A 15,753-nucleotide genomic window follows, 5' to 3' on the forward strand; every position below is an offset into this window, starting at 1 on the left:
CGGAACTGCACCAGGAAGTTTCACGCTGAGAATCACAAATCTCTGCTACGAAGCAGGGTGTGAAGAAACGGAATTATGCGTCGCGATGATTCAAAGACCGGTATTCACAGTCGGATCTTGTATTCAGGATCGTCTTAGGTCCACCTTCGGATGTTTCGGAAGCCATAAAATGAGCCGCACAGCATCAGAAGATGGACTTGGACTTTGAGATTTGGTCTTAAATGTAAATTCTGAGCGGTCATTCATAGTCAGATCTTGTGTTTAAAAGTGTCTTGAAGTAGTTGTATCTTAGAGTGACGGATTTTCAGCGGCGATATTAAGAGGCATAGCAAGCTTAACACAAGTTTATTAATTTACTGGAAAAAAATACTTTCCAATAGATTTATTTAACTACCTAAGTAGTAAATGTTAATATTGAGCGAGAGAAATGAAGAGAAATATATATATATATATATACAATATTACAGGCACGGAGATATACATTATTTATTTTTTATTTTTCTTATTAATGCTTTATTTAAATTTCCGTTGAGCTAATAGAGTACACACATAATAGAAAGTGACATATAAATATTTAAATATATGTGTATATGTAAATATATATATATATATATATATATATATTTACATATTATATTATATTATATATATATATATATATCGTGGGCATTTCTCTAAGTTTCTGTAAATTTCCTATATCCTGTTGTTCTATATTTTCAAAACGATCAGTATTCTGAAATTTTTGTACAATATCCTTATATTAATCCTTAATATTACAGTCATTTTTTATTAAAAAAAGTCTTAGATGTAATTTGGGAGAATAATTTCTATTAAATATAAGGAGTACATATAAAAAATGTCATCTTTGGTTGCCAATTTCTCGGATTCCGAATAATCAATCTTTTTGTAATCGCGCTAATAACTAGGTCGTATTTTGAATTTATACATAGTACAAATTTCAACGGATTTTAAAAAACGCATTTCATGCTATAACCATTTCAAGTTCGTCTTCAGATTGTAGCCGATGAGACGACCTACAGTTCCTGAAGATGAATTTAAGACCATGTTATATCTCAAGATCCGACTATGAGTATCGCCACAAAAAGAGATTTGGCGCCCCCCCGTTCGGCGGAGATACACAAAGGGAAAGGAATACCTTGCGAAGTTAATCCCGGTTGTCTCGTCTGTTTCCTTCTCGACTTCTTTTCCTTCAATTCAAGGCCACTTTCTATTTTCAGTTTTTGTTCCATTCAAGAGGATCAAACGAGAGGAAGAAGTACGTATCGCAACGCAGAATTGTTTCATCGAAAGGGAGAGTCGCGAAGTTCTCATCGCTGCGATTAAATCTATTCACTATGCGTAATCGTGCCAATTAACAGAATAGTCCTTGTAAGCAAGAAATCGTTAACGCAATGTTATTACAATGATATAATACGTAATGTCTTCAAATATGTAATTCTCAATGCTGCATACAACGTCATTGTTAACGATATTTGATCGAAACATTAAAAATAATGTTTCTATACCATGATTTTAATATTTAAGAACATAATATTACCAAGTAACAGTTTAAAAACGTTTATAAAATCCACATGAGATCAATTCGAAAGATCGACTCAACGTTTCTTGTTTCCGGGGATGTTACGTAGGTGAGATCGAATTTCAAGATCGTGGCTACTGTGATTTCTTTCCTTTCTCAGGATGTATTTCCGCCAGAAAACGCATGACGAGGGTGACGACGCATTTCTCCGTCCTGTACTTACGAACGCACCACCATTCTTTTGTATTAACTTCCCTCCTTCTCTCTTCGCCAGTCCGCTTATCCCGCCGATCTTGCGGCCTGGCCGCCGGTGGACGTGAGGTAGCAGCAGCAGCTCGCTGGGAAGAGGAACGTGTCCAAGACTGCTGCCCCGTTGGGACTCAACGCCACCAACTCGCGGGCAACGTACTTCTGCTTGCAGAAGGTCTGGTAGTTGTTAGAGAAGCCGTCGATCACGTTACAGTGCCCATCCTGGTCGCTGCGAAATGGATAACTCGCTCGTTGTAGATGCGCGATTTCTCCCGGCCATTCTCTCTCTCTCTCTCTCTCTCTCTCTCTCTCTCTCTTCGTAAGAAGAAAAAAAAGAAGAGAAAAATCACGTCGCGTGTTATTTTTACCTGCAGACCTCGACGCGCACGCCCTGCTTATAGCTGTCCTGGTTCACGACGTACAGCCATTCCTTGCGAGTGCTCTTCGCGGTCTGCGGGTAGACTAGCCTTTCCTGCGAGCGAAAGCGTGATTAGCGATTGGCAGTTCGTCAGGTTGCTTGACGATCCCGGTATTTGTCGTAATACGGATTGATCTGTGTAGAAGAGTCGATATAGATTTAGGGGGACACGGGAATATAAAATGTCTCCCTAAAAATCAGTTGCAAGATAAGATCCGTGAGACTTGGCTTTTCTTGTTTTCCTACGATTTTTTGATTCCAGTCTTCCTGGTAAGCAAGAAATCATTATAACGTTATTACAGTGACTGAATTTCATAATATGTAACATTTTTCAATATGCAGTTCTTAATATTATAATATTATGCATACAATAACATTTGACCCAAATATTAAAAATAATATTTCTATGATCCTAATATTTAGGAATATTATATTATCAAAGAACAATTGTTCAAAAACATTTATCAAATATTACATTGAAATGTTTATAAAAGTCAATATTTCGAAAGATAGTTCTAACGTTTCCTGCTTACTGGGTTATCATATACTACATATTTGCGTCTCCCTAAATTCTTTGACTTCTTCCTCTCATTTCCGCGTTTCATAAAAGCGTAACGCATGATTGCACTCACGCTGGCGGTGCAGAGCGCTATCTCGTCGGGCGAGTCGTTTATCCTCTGGGCTATGTCGACCACCTGGAAAGATACGATTGAGGAATTTATTGGAATCTGAATTCGAACGAGGAATCGCGACTGGCGGTTAGAGCAACTATTGCCGAGTTTCCGGCCATGTATTCTCGTCTGTTTCTGGCAAAGTGGAATCATTTCGGCCGAGAACTGCTTTTGCATTGTCGGTTCCCGTAACAGCTTCCCGACGCTCCAACGTTCCAGACGCGCGAAGATGACGCCCGTTGTTTTTCGGTAACGGTAAAAGTGCGCGAGCGAAGACGTCTTCTCCGCGCAACTTCCGCGCCAGTTGCGATTCACGCTTTCCGTCGAAGAAGAAATATAATTTAAACCGAATTAATCACATCGACATTCATCAGGAACTTGAGGCTGCTGTTCTGCTGGAGCGCCAAGTCCACCAACTGCGTGGGATATTGGCTGACGTTCTCGCAAAATGTGCTGTCCTCGCAGACCGGTGGCGTTCCCACGTTCTGTCGTCGACTCGGCAACGAGTCATCGTTCGATGGAAAGACGATTTTCCCATTCAACGTGTCCTCGGTTGGCCCTGGAGCAAGAAAACGATGTTGCTATGAGTGCACATGAGCGACTTCGTCAACTAGACTTGTGGTGTTTCGATACTCTTGCATAAATCTCAATCAAACAAGTTTCATGAATATACATTAATGCGAGCGAGCGAACGATGAAGATGATACTAACTCCTTTTACAAGTAACATTGTGCCGATCATTGATAACGTTTGTGGCTGGTAACGTTCGTTTAATAATAGCATCGAATCGGAGCGAATTGATTTCTATTTCAACACTCGCTTTTTTGTTACTTTGCTCCGCTTTCATCTGCGATTCAAAGACGGTTAACCACAAGATTGACTTTTGAGTCTTGTCCGCGTTCGCGGTGTTAAAAATGCCTCCGTCATCCTATCTTCATCGGACATCATTAATTTTCACGTTGATCATCCTCGGCGTCAAAGTGAGTCTAGTTTGCTCGTGGAGCTAACATTCGAAGCAATTCGTTCTACCGGTATATATTTATATGTATCATTTACTTAAACAATTTGGTTTTTAATCACATTTGAAATCCGTCTTTCGTAATAATTCAGATAGTACACGATATTTATAAAATATTTAAAAAATATAAATATTAAATATTTTGTAAATATTCAAAGACACTTATGAAAAATATTTTTAAATATTCTTTCTTATACCTGACTTTCCTAGGCATTTGAATATTTATAAAATATTTAATATCTATATTTTTAAAATATTTTATAAATATTGTGTGCTGTTTCGAAAAAAAAACAGCTGAGTAGAGTCGTCGATTGATATCTAACTTTCACCATAATATCAAACTATTTCTTTCTGTTTTTCACTCAACTGTATTTTTATTTTGTATGGGCACGTAATTATATATGTAGCTATATAGAGGCAACATTCACATATAAATTATACATAGTTATATATAATTATATATAATTTTATATGATTATATATAAACTATTTTTCCGGGTAATCACTCTTCCCCGGGAGCCTGCAATATCAGTCTTTGCTCTCTTCTCGTTCTGATCGATCGACTTCCAATCTCCAATTCGTCTGTAATTTCATTCTTCCACGTGCAGTGGTCCGATATTCATAGTGTAATTGAACATTGTACTTCTATCGTAATACGATCTCAAACCTAATCTTTAATATACGATTAGCCATAAACCTCAAAGATACGCTATTATTTAATGCAATTGAGGATTGAAAAATGAAACAGGCTTCCAATCGACATTCTCGAGCTCGTTTATTCTTATCGTACGTGCCGTAATAGCCCTGCCCCTTATCTCAATGTAATTCCGATCATCTTCGACGGTTCGACACGGTTCTTTGTAACGTGATTGAGCATTCTTTCGAGTCGCGACAAGTCGAGATATTTAACGAGCAACCTGATACAACATTTTTTTTATCTGGACGACGGCTCGCATCGGGCCGTTCGTTAAAAAAAAAAGAATTACCGTTTGCTACAGTTTGCATCGCGCGTTATTAACGAGGATCATTCGGAGCCACTTATACTGCGCAGCGAAAACTGAAATCATACTGAGTTCATATTCATCGTAGATAAAGATTCGACCTAGCAGCGGGCGGGAGCAAACAAAGTCGAGATTACAGATTTGATTGGAACTTGGAAGTAATTGCAATAGCATCGGACGGTGCTCGCATCGACTGCGAATACCCAAGCAGAGCGAAAAGTCGCGGTAACGTCGAAATGACAGTAAAACGACTTCCAAAGATCATTTTCCGATCGTGACGGGAAATTGACGAAAATTTCTGACTTTAGAATTCACAGATTTAATTCCTTTCAAATAAACTGTCTGTTCAATATATTTAAGTAGCTATACAGAATTGTTCGTATATACAATATTCTATTTATTGTAATTATAAACAATTTTGTTTACATATAGCTAATTAAAATTGCAAATTAAAATGATTATAGCTCTAAATATAACTGAAACCTTTTCGCAATAGCAATTCATTTCTGATGAATAGTTGCGATTTTTTAGGCTGCGTTATTTCGATATTCATTGCCAGCATTAAAAATCTACAATATACATGGCATAAACTATAGATTTTTAGCATTGGCAATACTGAATATTGGTATGCAACTTTAGAAAAAAATATGAAGAGTTGAGATCAGCAATATTTACAAAATATTTTGAAAATATAGGTATTAGATATTTTGTAAATATTCAAATATTTGGGAAAGTCAGGTATGAGGAAGATTATGATAAATATTCAAAGATATTTATGAAGAATATTTTTCATAAATAATAGAAAGACGATTCCGCTCGAGTGAAACTGCTTCAATTATTTATGAAAAATATTTTTCAATATTTTCGAATATTTATCATGATCTTTCTCACACTTGACTTTATTATATTTATTATTTATATTTATGAAATATATAATATATATATTTTAAAAATATTTAATAAATATTGTGCGCTGTTTGAAAGAGCATTTAAGAATGTTCTGCAATATAAATGTTACGAAAAAATAGAACGATTGTTCTATTTAATGTATTAGATGACGTCACTATGATTTTCCACAAATGACTACTTTTCGACGTCACCCTGATGTCATCTTGACTTTCACATGACTTTTTGTCCCGCTTGGGTAACGACTGCGCCGTTCGCAATTACGCGCAAGATATACGTCGACGTACTCTCGTGATGATCCCGCGACGTCCCTTGTTCCGGTTTCGAGGAGGTCTCGCTCGCCGAAGTATTGTGGTACTTGTTAAGGTCCCGTTTCATGGGCGGCCTTCTGGTTACTTGGTCAGCAGCGCGGGAATATCCCTCGGTCTGTCGCGCCGCCTGGCAGATCTGCCGGCAAGAGCATGTTGGTGGAAACGGTCAGGCGATTTTCCGGCTCTAAAAATAAACCGCTTTCGCGGAAAGTCTCTCAACGCGAGGGGAACACGCGGAAGGCTTCACCCGGCGTATTGTCCCGGCCAATTTCAGTCATTATTCTCGCGAGACAGCGAGACCGTCGCTTATCTTGTCGAACGAAGCGTGATAAGAGAGATAGAATTGTTTTTCTTCATTTTCATGCCGCGACTAGCGGAACGTGCGCGCGAAATTTTACAAGGTGCGTCGTTAAAGTTTCATTTTTCAGCACAACAGTAAAATGGCCCTAGCAAAATGGCTGACTTGCTCAATTTTAAGGCAATACTTCATGAATCTTTGTCGAAATTATCAGTGCGTTTTTTATTTATTTCTATTATATATTTTTGTATTATACAGCAGTTCGTCATTGGTCGCAAACAGAACGATTCTTTAATTTAAAATTCAAGACACAATCCGGACAGCACAATATTCAAAATCGAGACGTAAGATGTTTTGAAACATCGTCTCTGAAGATACATTAGAGATGTTTTACATCCCGATTTTGAACATCGTGCTGTCTGGGAAGACAGTCATTGTGCGTTTCTCAAAGACAGACATATCGATATTCTCAACTTACTTTTATCGATAAAATTGATAGGCCTGTATGAAAGCGGCTTAGAAACCACCTGATCGGGCGAAAAGCCACGTTTAAGGCACTTTTATTGATAGAAGCAAATTGAAAATATTAACGACCTTAAGACTTGAGGCACAAAACATTAAGTGAAACACAATTAAATAATTAATTAAAACACATCTTGAGCCGATAAGTCGACCATCTTGCTAAGGTCCTAACTGAGACACGGAAGTGGGAATATTCGAGGCGGAACTCGGCGGAGCGTCGACGAAATTCGTCCTGCCTCACATTTTCGGAAAATCCATCAGGTGAGACATTGACAATACCAAGTTTGCGACGTAGCGCGGGTAACTCCGGCGAGTCCGTTGAATTTTGATCGCGCTTCCTTCCATCAGAGAAGTGCATCGCGAAATATTACGCGTCCGCGATTTCCAGGTATTCCCACTACCGCCGCCGCTGCCGTTGTTCGACCATAATTACACAGGTGCTCGTCACTTGGCGCGGTCGTCGCGTATCCTCACTTCCGAAACACCGTCTCTGCCGGCCTTCTCCGCTACTACTGTCAACAATGTAGCGCCTTGGGAAAGTCTTGGGTGACGCGAACGACGCAAGGAACGACGTTTCGATTTCTCGGAGGATCCCGCGCGTGGGAAAAATCGAAAGATGCACCGAGGAAAAGATTTCTTCAGATTTAATAAATTTTATTTAATGTAATAAATTGGCATCCAAATAAACTTCATCATTGGCACGCTCCAGAGAAATTAATTTTTCGATTAGTAAGTACGATTGTTAGACTTTTCAACGAATATCTGTCTTTGTCCTAAATAAAAAATTGGTTCGAAACGCAAGATTTGTTTCACTTTGTATATAATTTATTGTAACCAAATATTTTCTCTGGTTAAGAGATATTATTTCAAATAATAGCGTTCTTTCTGTTAAGTAATAGAGTTTTCTTGAATGAGACAATAACATTTTTATTTCAAACAAATAATATTTCTTACATGTTGTTTCTATAAAACAAATTTTAGTCAAATAAATAGAAATATTAAATCTAAAGAAACCTTTTTCTCTGCGTGCGTAAGGAGAATAATGAGAGGCAGAAAGAATAATCACGTTTACACGGTTTCTGAAACCGGTAATCTGAAACCGATTTAGAGACATCTCGGCACAGGTACATTATGGTCTACGTTTATACGATTGACGCAAAAACCGATTAAACATCTGTCGACGTTGTAATTCGACCGGTGTTATTTGTAATATGTAATTGTAACATAATTTATGCCACATGTAACACCGACAGTCACAATATCAGGAATTGTTAGATCGGTTTTATCGGCCACGTTCAGCAGAACGGATTTCCGAATAGCACATATTAGGTTCTTACATACGGAAAAAAATAATATTCTTGTTTTGAGAAAATCCGTATTCTCAACATGCACATGTTGAAATTCAAGAATATTAAATTTTTGTAAGAAGATAACATATTCTTGCTTGTATATGAAGCAATGATTGCCTTTATTAGGATATATAAATCTTGAATTTATACTTAATTTTTTCCCGTGTACATTCTTTAAACACTTTATAATCGTATTATGTTTGAAGAACCTGTTTGTGAAATTAACTATGCCACTTCGCTGGATTTATTTTGCACCTGTGGAAAATTTTTATTTTTCCCTGAGCTGAGATTGGATTATTCTTATAGGTTTAAACGAATAACACAATATCAGCGGAGAAAAATTCCAATAGTCGTAGAATAAACTAGTGTACTGAACACGGCCGTTCTATTGATTGAAGAGTAGATCGCGAATGTTTGCAAGCCAGTTTTAAATTATTACAGGTGAACGTAGTCAATGCCATCGTATTACGAAGGGAACATGCAAAGAGAAAATTTTCACGCCGGCACGGCGAATTGTTACTAGGCATGCAGCAAAAAAAAATGCACTCGAACAGTGAGAAGATTCGTTAGGAGTGTTAGGAGTGTTAGAAGTGTTAATTGCCTAATTATGCTAATTGAATTTTCTTGCTGTTACAACGACGTTTCGCTGCAACAACAAAATTATTTCCTCTGTCCCGGGGGAAAGAGTTTACATATAATCATATAAAATTACATATGATTATATATAACTATATGTGATTTATATATGAATTTTGTCTCTATATGGCTGCACATATAATTATAGATGCCTATAAAATGAACAAATAAAACTACTGTTGAATGAAAAACGGAAAGAAATAGTTTGATTCAATTTTTGTATTCAATAGTTTTATTCAATTAGGTGTTTACATCAGCCGGCAGCCATATAAACTTAAACATTTATTTCAATTGTATTCATGTAACAACATTTTTTAGATGTGGAATCTAAATATGTAATCGTATTTGATTACATATGGCCATACAGAGACAAAATTCATATATAATAATATTTTCCCAGGACGTGACAAATCTTTTTGCTGCAAGAGCGAAAAATTCTTCTCCGCGCAGACTCGCACGGAGGAAGGATTCTCCGGATTCTGCAGAAGCGGCTGGAAGAAATTGACAGTCGTTAGATGCGCTTCGTTTTAATTCGCGTTAGGCGCGAGCCGCAGCTCACTCCCGTCATTTATGCTCAATTAACGCTTCGTTGACTGTGAGCGCGCCTGTCACACTCTCGGCGTATTACATATTAACACATTAAGGGCGGGAGTCGTAGTACTACGATTTAGCTCGACTGCGGCTTAAAGGCGGGAGTCGTAGTAAAACAATTTAGCTCGACTTAAAGTTTTTATGATCACACAAAATATCGCCCGCCGTTAATGTGTTAAGATCACCGTAGACACGTTTGTTCTCGCTCTAAGTGATAAACTCCCGTCGGAGTACTTAGTAGTCGGCGAGTTAAAGGTCTCGGTCATTATAAATCACAGCCGGCAAAGTGCGCGGATTGGCGATTAAAGATTGCGCGGATACAACAGACCGATTTCGAAAGCCCACGTTGCCTCGTCATTGACCGCGTCGTGGTTGCGTTTAAATGATAACTTTTACAGTTTCGGGAAAGAAAACCGTTTCTTCCCATTTTTTTGCGGATTTTTTCGAGTCTCCTTATTTCTTTACGGGGAAAAAAATATGTGTCGCAGGTTTTTTGATTGAATGCATGTGCAATTTTTTCAAACAAAATTTTGTATACTTACGAGAGAAACTGAAGAAATCCGCGGAAAAATGGGGAAAAAACGATCCTTCTCCGAAACTTTAAGACTATAATTTATAAATTCGTACAGGAGATCCCTGGGAAAAATTTTTCGCATATAATTATATACAAAATATGTCGATATAATATGTGTAAAAATCGATAATTATATGTGATTATATATAATTATATATTTTTAAATATGAACATATTTTATATATTTTATATACGATGCCTTATATATAATTATATACAATTATATATAATTGAATATAATATAATTATATATAATTATATACAATTATATATAATTGAATATAATTATATATAATTCAATTATATATATAATTGAATATAATTATATATAATTCAATTATATATAATTGTATATAATTATATATAATTATATTCAATTATATATAATTGTATATAATTATATCTACACACAGGTAGCACATGTTATATTTTTAAAACGTATGTAACGTCTCATAATCGTATTATACGTGTAAAGAACGTACATAAAACAGTGTTATCAGGGTAAATTGTATACTGAAATTTCTTTCCGGATCGTCGCAACCTAAATAGAACAGAAAATGACGATGACGTCAAAATGACATCGAAATAACGTCAAAATAACTATAAAACCTCACTTTTCGATCATTTCGTCATCATTTTGACGTTATTTTGACCGTCATCATCAATTTCTGTTTCACCTAAGAAAAACCGCTTGTGTCGGTTGCACTTTCTACACCGTCGTCGCTCCTCTCTTTCTCTCTCTCGCTCTCACTGCGCCGAACTTGCACGGTCTCAGGACTCGATTGGGCCCGCCTTCGAATGTGAAAAGTGCAAAGTTTAAGAACGAGCGAATTCTCGATCTCCGCGCGATTTATGGGAGCGTACGACGTTCAAAGGAGCGACCGGGGATTGAATTCAAATGCGGCAGGTGGCGACGGTGCGCGCTTTCGGCGTGTCGCTCGCGAGGACTCGCCGGTCCCGGGGAATGAACGTGGTAGTCTCACCAGAACCAACGCCAGGCACGCTAATTTCCATTTCAGGTGACGAGTGCTCGATGTCATCTCGGAGAAGGTGCCGACTTGTCCAAGCTTCTGCGAGACCGACGGCCAACGACAACGACTATTACGTCCACACTCGTCCCTTTGTACTGATGTCCGCGGCTCGGAGAGCGGCTCTATATCTGCGTTCCATCGGCCGTGACGTAGCGGCCGGCTGGATGAAGAAGGCGGACGAGGGAGTGAGAGAGGATCTTTCGGCGGGCGGAGGAGAAGGAGGAGAAGCAGCGAGCGGTAAACCGCGGAGATGGTGGTGGAGGTGGTCGAAGGTAGAAGACGGAAGAAGCGAGGTAAACGAGCCTGGACATTCAATTTCAATTTATTAACGCGATTGAACGCCTTTAAACATCTATCGTGTGCACGGTCGTTCCGAGCCCCTCTCTCTCTCTCTCTCTCTCTCTTTCCCGTGATGAGGGAGACCTGGAGGAGGAAGAGGAGAGTGTGCATTGAAACGCGTCAGCGTGTAAAATTCAGCCGGTTCGGTAGAACGAAGATCTGTTATTATTGTCATACGGGAATCTGCATTAAGAATCATGAAGAATTTCTCATCACCTTTTCCGCGTGTCTTCCTTGAAAATTTATTCTTACATAAATTATCGTACCGACAAACGTCTGACATTTTCAGAGAACATTATAAGATATTGTAAAGACATTTCAAAGACGTTCACAAGATCATGAAGAAATGTTATGAAGCTGTCGCGTTGTGAAATCATTGGCAAATCGTGGTTCTCCCGATAAAGCCGGTCCAGTTAGCGCAAAAGACCAGTGCCGTTGCATGCGAAATTATCCAGGAGATTTTTGCGAAAATCGGTGAACAACCATACCAGATGTCCGCGTGCGTTCAAGCTGTGAGGAGTTGGATGATTCATTTGCGCGCAGGTTCGTTTCAAGTCGCACACCCGTACACCCGCCGGAACTTTTGTAGTAAAGAACTTGCGAGCTCGCAATTTGTTTTATTTTCAACCAACGAATTTTCGTATGACTGTGCATGAGGAGAACACAGTAATAGCGTCACGATATTCATGCATTGCGAATAAAATAATTGCCTAGTGAAAAATTTGTATCGAATTGACGTCATATCGTCGCTGAAACGATCGAAATTACGTCGATTCGATGAGTCATTTTTTAAACTCTGGATATTATTAATCTCAATTACGGGAAATTGGCAAAATCGATAGGTTGTAACTTTCGCAAGGATAACGACGAGATTCTGCCATTTTTCCTTTAACTCGATGCATCGTGGCGAAAAACAACAGCAAATTGGAGATCCCAAGCTGGAAGATGCTTTTAGAAACGCCTTGTTGTCGTTGTTTTCACCGAAGTTAAGTTTCGAGCCATAAAAGTCGAAAATAAAAAGATTTCGGACTAATCGTTGATCCTCTACTACTTGAAAGTGACGTCCGGCTGACTTATCATTGAATCACTACCTCGAATCGAATTTTCATGTGGTACAGTAGCGACTCGTAGCGGGATGTTTGGAACTAATCAAAATCTCAGCCGAAATTCGAATCCTTTTTTAGCTAAGATTCGAACCTTTTTTTAATCAAGACTCGTATCCTTTCACCGACACTGAAAGTTTACAAAACGGTTCTACTGAAACACCGCTAGATGGCATTTCTGGACAGCTATTAACGGGCTCAGCTGATCCGACCTACTATTCCGATGTTTCGGCAGATCTTCATTTACATCTGTGTAGCTTCGTGAGTGACAAGTGGGGTTTATTTTCGGAAGCACATCCGAGAATTAGAGACTTCAGATTCTATAACCCTTCTCGAACCGCCTCGTCACAGTTATGTCTGTGGAAGTTATAGCGTGTTGAATTGTGCCTATTTTTCGTGAAAGAAGTGACCTTCAATTTGATATATATATACACATATATATATATATAACAATTGTGTGCCGTAGTGCGCGGAAAAGTCGCACGCGTGCACGGAGGTCTGACTTATATGAATCTTTTTATTTTCCTTTTCTTCATCACCATAACGTACATTGTTCGTCCGCGAGTTTAACTTTTAACCGAAAGAACACACGCGTTTTACCGTTTCCTGGAAAAGTATAGACAAATCTGCGAAGGAAGTGAAAATAATTGTCAACCATGCCCAATAATGTGACAGAAGCACTGGAGTTGTTGTGCCGATGCATTCGGTCGCTGACAGACGTCAAACTCGATCCTCAGGATCTTATATCGGCCAAGGACGACATCGTGGACGAGCAAGTCGTAAGTCTCAAATTTGAATTTACGGTCTCCCGTGTTGCACCTGACAGATCTGTCGGTCACATGTATATTCTTTTTTTTTCATTAGAAATGCAAGCTGCAGGATACGCTGTCAATTTTAAGCGATTACGCTGTGAGACTGAAAGGGTACAGCGTAAATGCCATGAACGGTTTGTCTTGATCAATTTCTCCGTACATTTTGATGTTATTTTCATCATTTTTCGTCATTTTCTATTCTACCTGGATTTTGTACGACTGAATTCCTTGAATTCATGTCGCACGGATTTTTGGTTCGCGCCATGTGGAACGTACTCACGATGTGATAATTGTAATACACGTGATATTGAAACATCAGTACATGATTCTGTGAAATATTTTATGATGATGTTATATTTAACAGCGCATATATCGAATGAAGAAATTTTTACGTGAAGCATAAGTATTACGACAGCGGAGTTTTGCAATATCCGCAAGCTCTCGACTTATCTCGCGCGTTGTCCATTATATTTTTAGACAACTATCTCGGCTATAAGTTGAAATTTGCAGTCTTGCAATACCCAGCGTTAGACTTTTACTTTCCACGAGTCGACGGAGGAACCAGAATCTTATTGATAGCTTTAAGTTGGCTATTGGCGACCGAGGATGTCCTGACTTTGGTTCATCGAATGAAACTCATCAAAAATAAAACTCAGACCGACAATTTGGGCGAAGTTTTAGAAGTTAGTTTTCGAATTTCTGATATCAGTAGTGTCGGGTCGTTGCGTGGATCGCCGATTTCGTGTCTGTGACTCTTATTTATTTACAAACGAATCACGTTACCTTTTTGACGAGAGTCTGCCCCGCAAGACTGAAACTCCCGGAATTGGATAACTCATGCGTAACGATCCGATCTGAACGTTAAATACGTGAGAATTATAATTTAAAGCTTCGAAAGAAACCGTTTTTCCTCAATTTTTCCGAGGATTTTATTAATTTCTTCTCTATTGAAAAAAACAGAAAAAAATAAATGTGCGACAAGTTTTAACCGAACACGTGAATCTTTCTAAGAGGATTTTTGTACACTTGGGACACAAAATAGATATTGGGACAAAAAGAGGAAAAATGGAGAGAAAAGCAATTTTTTTCCAAAACTTTAAAATTATAGCCAGAATATTTCTCAGTACCTTTTTACATGTTCTAATCGTTTCTTACTTATCATCAAAGACGAAGAGCCGCGAGCCTTTAGCGATATCCGCCGAGTTCGATAAAATTTCGCAGCTCAACGGCAAGGTGAACACGAACCTCAAGGAGATCTCCGAATTGAAACGGGAGTGGAGTAGATTGGCGTCCAAGATAAGCGAGGTGAGCGAGGAACACTGTGGTGGACGTCAATTTGCCGCGTACCAAGATCTCCCGGATTTCAGAGCGTGCGAGATAGCGTTGACGAAACGCGTAGCGTTTCTGGATGATTCCACGCAGGATCGGGAGAAACTGCGAGAATTTAACGACGCGCAGAAGCTACTTGAGATTCACGCTAAATGGCTGGGAATGGAACACGTATTCTTCGATTGGATGGTGAATCACGGAGAAACGGATTTAATTCGCATTTTCCGGGAAAAAAGTTTATATATAATCATATAAAATTACATATAATTATACATAACTACATAATTTATATGTATGAATTTTGTCTCTAATATGGCTGCATATATAATTGTATATTATATATGACTATATACACGGTGACCCATTTTAATCGACAAACGGAGATATCTCCGAAACTACGCAACCTACGAAAAAAATGTTCGGATAAAAGTTGTCGAGGACAGTGGGGGGTCATCTACCTGTACTAATGACCTTGACCTCAGTTTTCAAGGTCATTTCAAGGTCACTTTTTTAAATAGAACTCCCTATTTTTAATGCCGGATTCAGAAAGAGCGGGAAATTTTACATACAGATATGTATCAAAGTATAAGGTTAACGTGACTTCCATAGGTCAAATGAAGGTCAAGAAACCACCCCTACCAAACCCCAAGCAGGCTAAACCACCTAACTCTGGGAACAGCGAGTTTAATCGTTTCTTTTTCTTTAAAATAAATTGAATTCCAATCCACAAGTAGACTGACTCACAAGCTCGTGCATTATCTTCGTTGTATTCATGATGTCGACGTTGTCGAACCAGATTTCTATCACGAGCTTATTGAGGTAGGTTTCGAACTGCTTTTTTTTATGTTTGAGCAAGTTTGAGTAAAAAAATTTTTTTTCCACTTTATTTTTGGGTTTAAAAAAATTTTCCAAAATATTTTGACTTTTCATTAACACTTTCAAGTTCAAACATAAGAAAGATATTTCGTCACTTCAGATTTGATAAATTAATAGTTTTAAACGTTGTCCCGTACAGTTTAATTACAAATTTTTTGAACGAATTAAACTCTCTTTAA

The 15,753-nt window shown here is 38.3% G+C and overlaps 2 protein-coding genes across 7 annotated transcripts; one reads left to right on the forward strand and one right to left on the reverse strand.

Moving 5' to 3' along the window:
- Positions 1 to 669: 669 nt before the first annotated feature.
- Positions 670 to 11,150, reverse strand: LOC106750255 (protein spaetzle-like). Of its 5 annotated transcripts, none has more exons than XR_001374927.1 (7): positions 7,214 to 7,352; positions 6,091 to 6,250; positions 3,238 to 3,437; positions 2,840 to 2,902; positions 2,158 to 2,261; positions 1,764 to 2,018; positions 670 to 1,043 (listed from the first exon to the last, which is right to left on the reverse strand). XR_001374927.1 is itself a non-coding variant. In XM_014630457.1 (7 exons), the coding sequence occupies exons 1-6, from the start codon at positions 7,277 to 7,279 to the stop codon at positions 1,820 to 1,822; spliced, it is 792 nt and encodes a 263-aa protein (XP_014485943.1). In that variant the 5' UTR covers positions 7,280 to 7,352; the 3' UTR covers positions 670 to 1,043; positions 1,772 to 1,819. The 5 variants fall into 5 exon arrangements, 4 of the variants coding, with proteins under 4 accessions (XP_014485943.1, XP_014485944.1, XP_014485945.1 ...); XM_014630457.1 differs by having other exon boundaries at positions 1,772 to 2,018; XM_014630458.1 differs by lacking the exon at positions 7,214 to 7,352 and adding an exon at positions 11,068 to 11,150 and having other exon boundaries at positions 670 to 2,018.
- Positions 11,151 to 11,319: 169 nt separating this feature from the next.
- Positions 11,320 to 14,970, forward strand: LOC106750254. 2 transcript variants are annotated; one of them, XM_014630454.1, is made up of 6 exons: positions 11,320 to 11,408; positions 13,233 to 13,336; positions 13,422 to 13,503; positions 13,847 to 14,052; positions 14,537 to 14,674; positions 14,737 to 14,870. In XM_014630454.1, exons 1-6 carry the CDS (start codon positions 11,366 to 11,368, stop codon positions 14,779 to 14,781), a joined length of 618 nt encoding a protein of 205 aa, XP_014485940.1. In that variant the 5' UTR covers positions 11,320 to 11,365; the 3' UTR covers positions 14,782 to 14,870. The 2 variants fall into 2 exon arrangements, with proteins under 2 accessions (XP_014485940.1, XP_014485939.1); XM_014630453.1 differs by having other exon boundaries at positions 14,537 to 14,970.
- Positions 14,971 to 15,753: the final 783 nt, after the last annotated feature.

Source organism: Dinoponera quadriceps, unplaced genomic scaffold, assembly GCF_001313825.1.
Source record: "Dinoponera quadriceps isolate SergipeBrazil2010 unplaced genomic scaffold, ASM131382v1 scaffold4988, whole genome shotgun sequence".
Lineage (NCBI taxonomy): Eukaryota > Metazoa > Arthropoda > Insecta > Hymenoptera > Formicidae > Dinoponera > Dinoponera quadriceps.

What these genes read in the sequence shown, in the direction of transcription:
- LOC106750254 (XM_014630453.1), top strand. Translation starts at nt 11,366, where the DNA reads ATGGTGGTGGAGGTGGTCGAAGGTAGAAGACGGAAGAAGCGAG. An exon ending in TAGAAGACGGAAGAAGCGAG is followed by an intron (nt 11,409 to 13,232) that starts GTAAACGAGCCT and finishes ATAATGTGACAG; the next exon opens with AAGCACTGGAGTTGTTGTGC. An exon ending in ATTTGGGCGAAGTTTTAGAA is followed by an intron (nt 14,053 to 14,536) that starts GTTAGTTTTCGA and finishes TTATCATCAAAG; the next exon opens with ACGAAGAGCCGCGAGCCTTT.
- LOC106750255 (XM_014630457.1), bottom strand. Translation starts at nt 7,279, where the DNA reads ATGGAAGGAAGCGCGATCAAAATTCAACGGACTCGCCGGAGTTACCCG. An exon ending in AGTTCCTGATGAATGTCGAT is followed by an intron (nt 2,903 to 3,237) that starts GTGATTAATTCG and finishes GTATCTTTCCAG; the next exon opens with GTGGTCGACATAGCCCAGAG. An exon ending in TAGCGCTCTGCACCGCCAGC is followed by an intron (nt 2,262 to 2,839) that starts GTGAGTGCAATC and finishes TTTCGCTCGCAG; the next exon opens with GAAAGGCTAGTCTACCCGCA.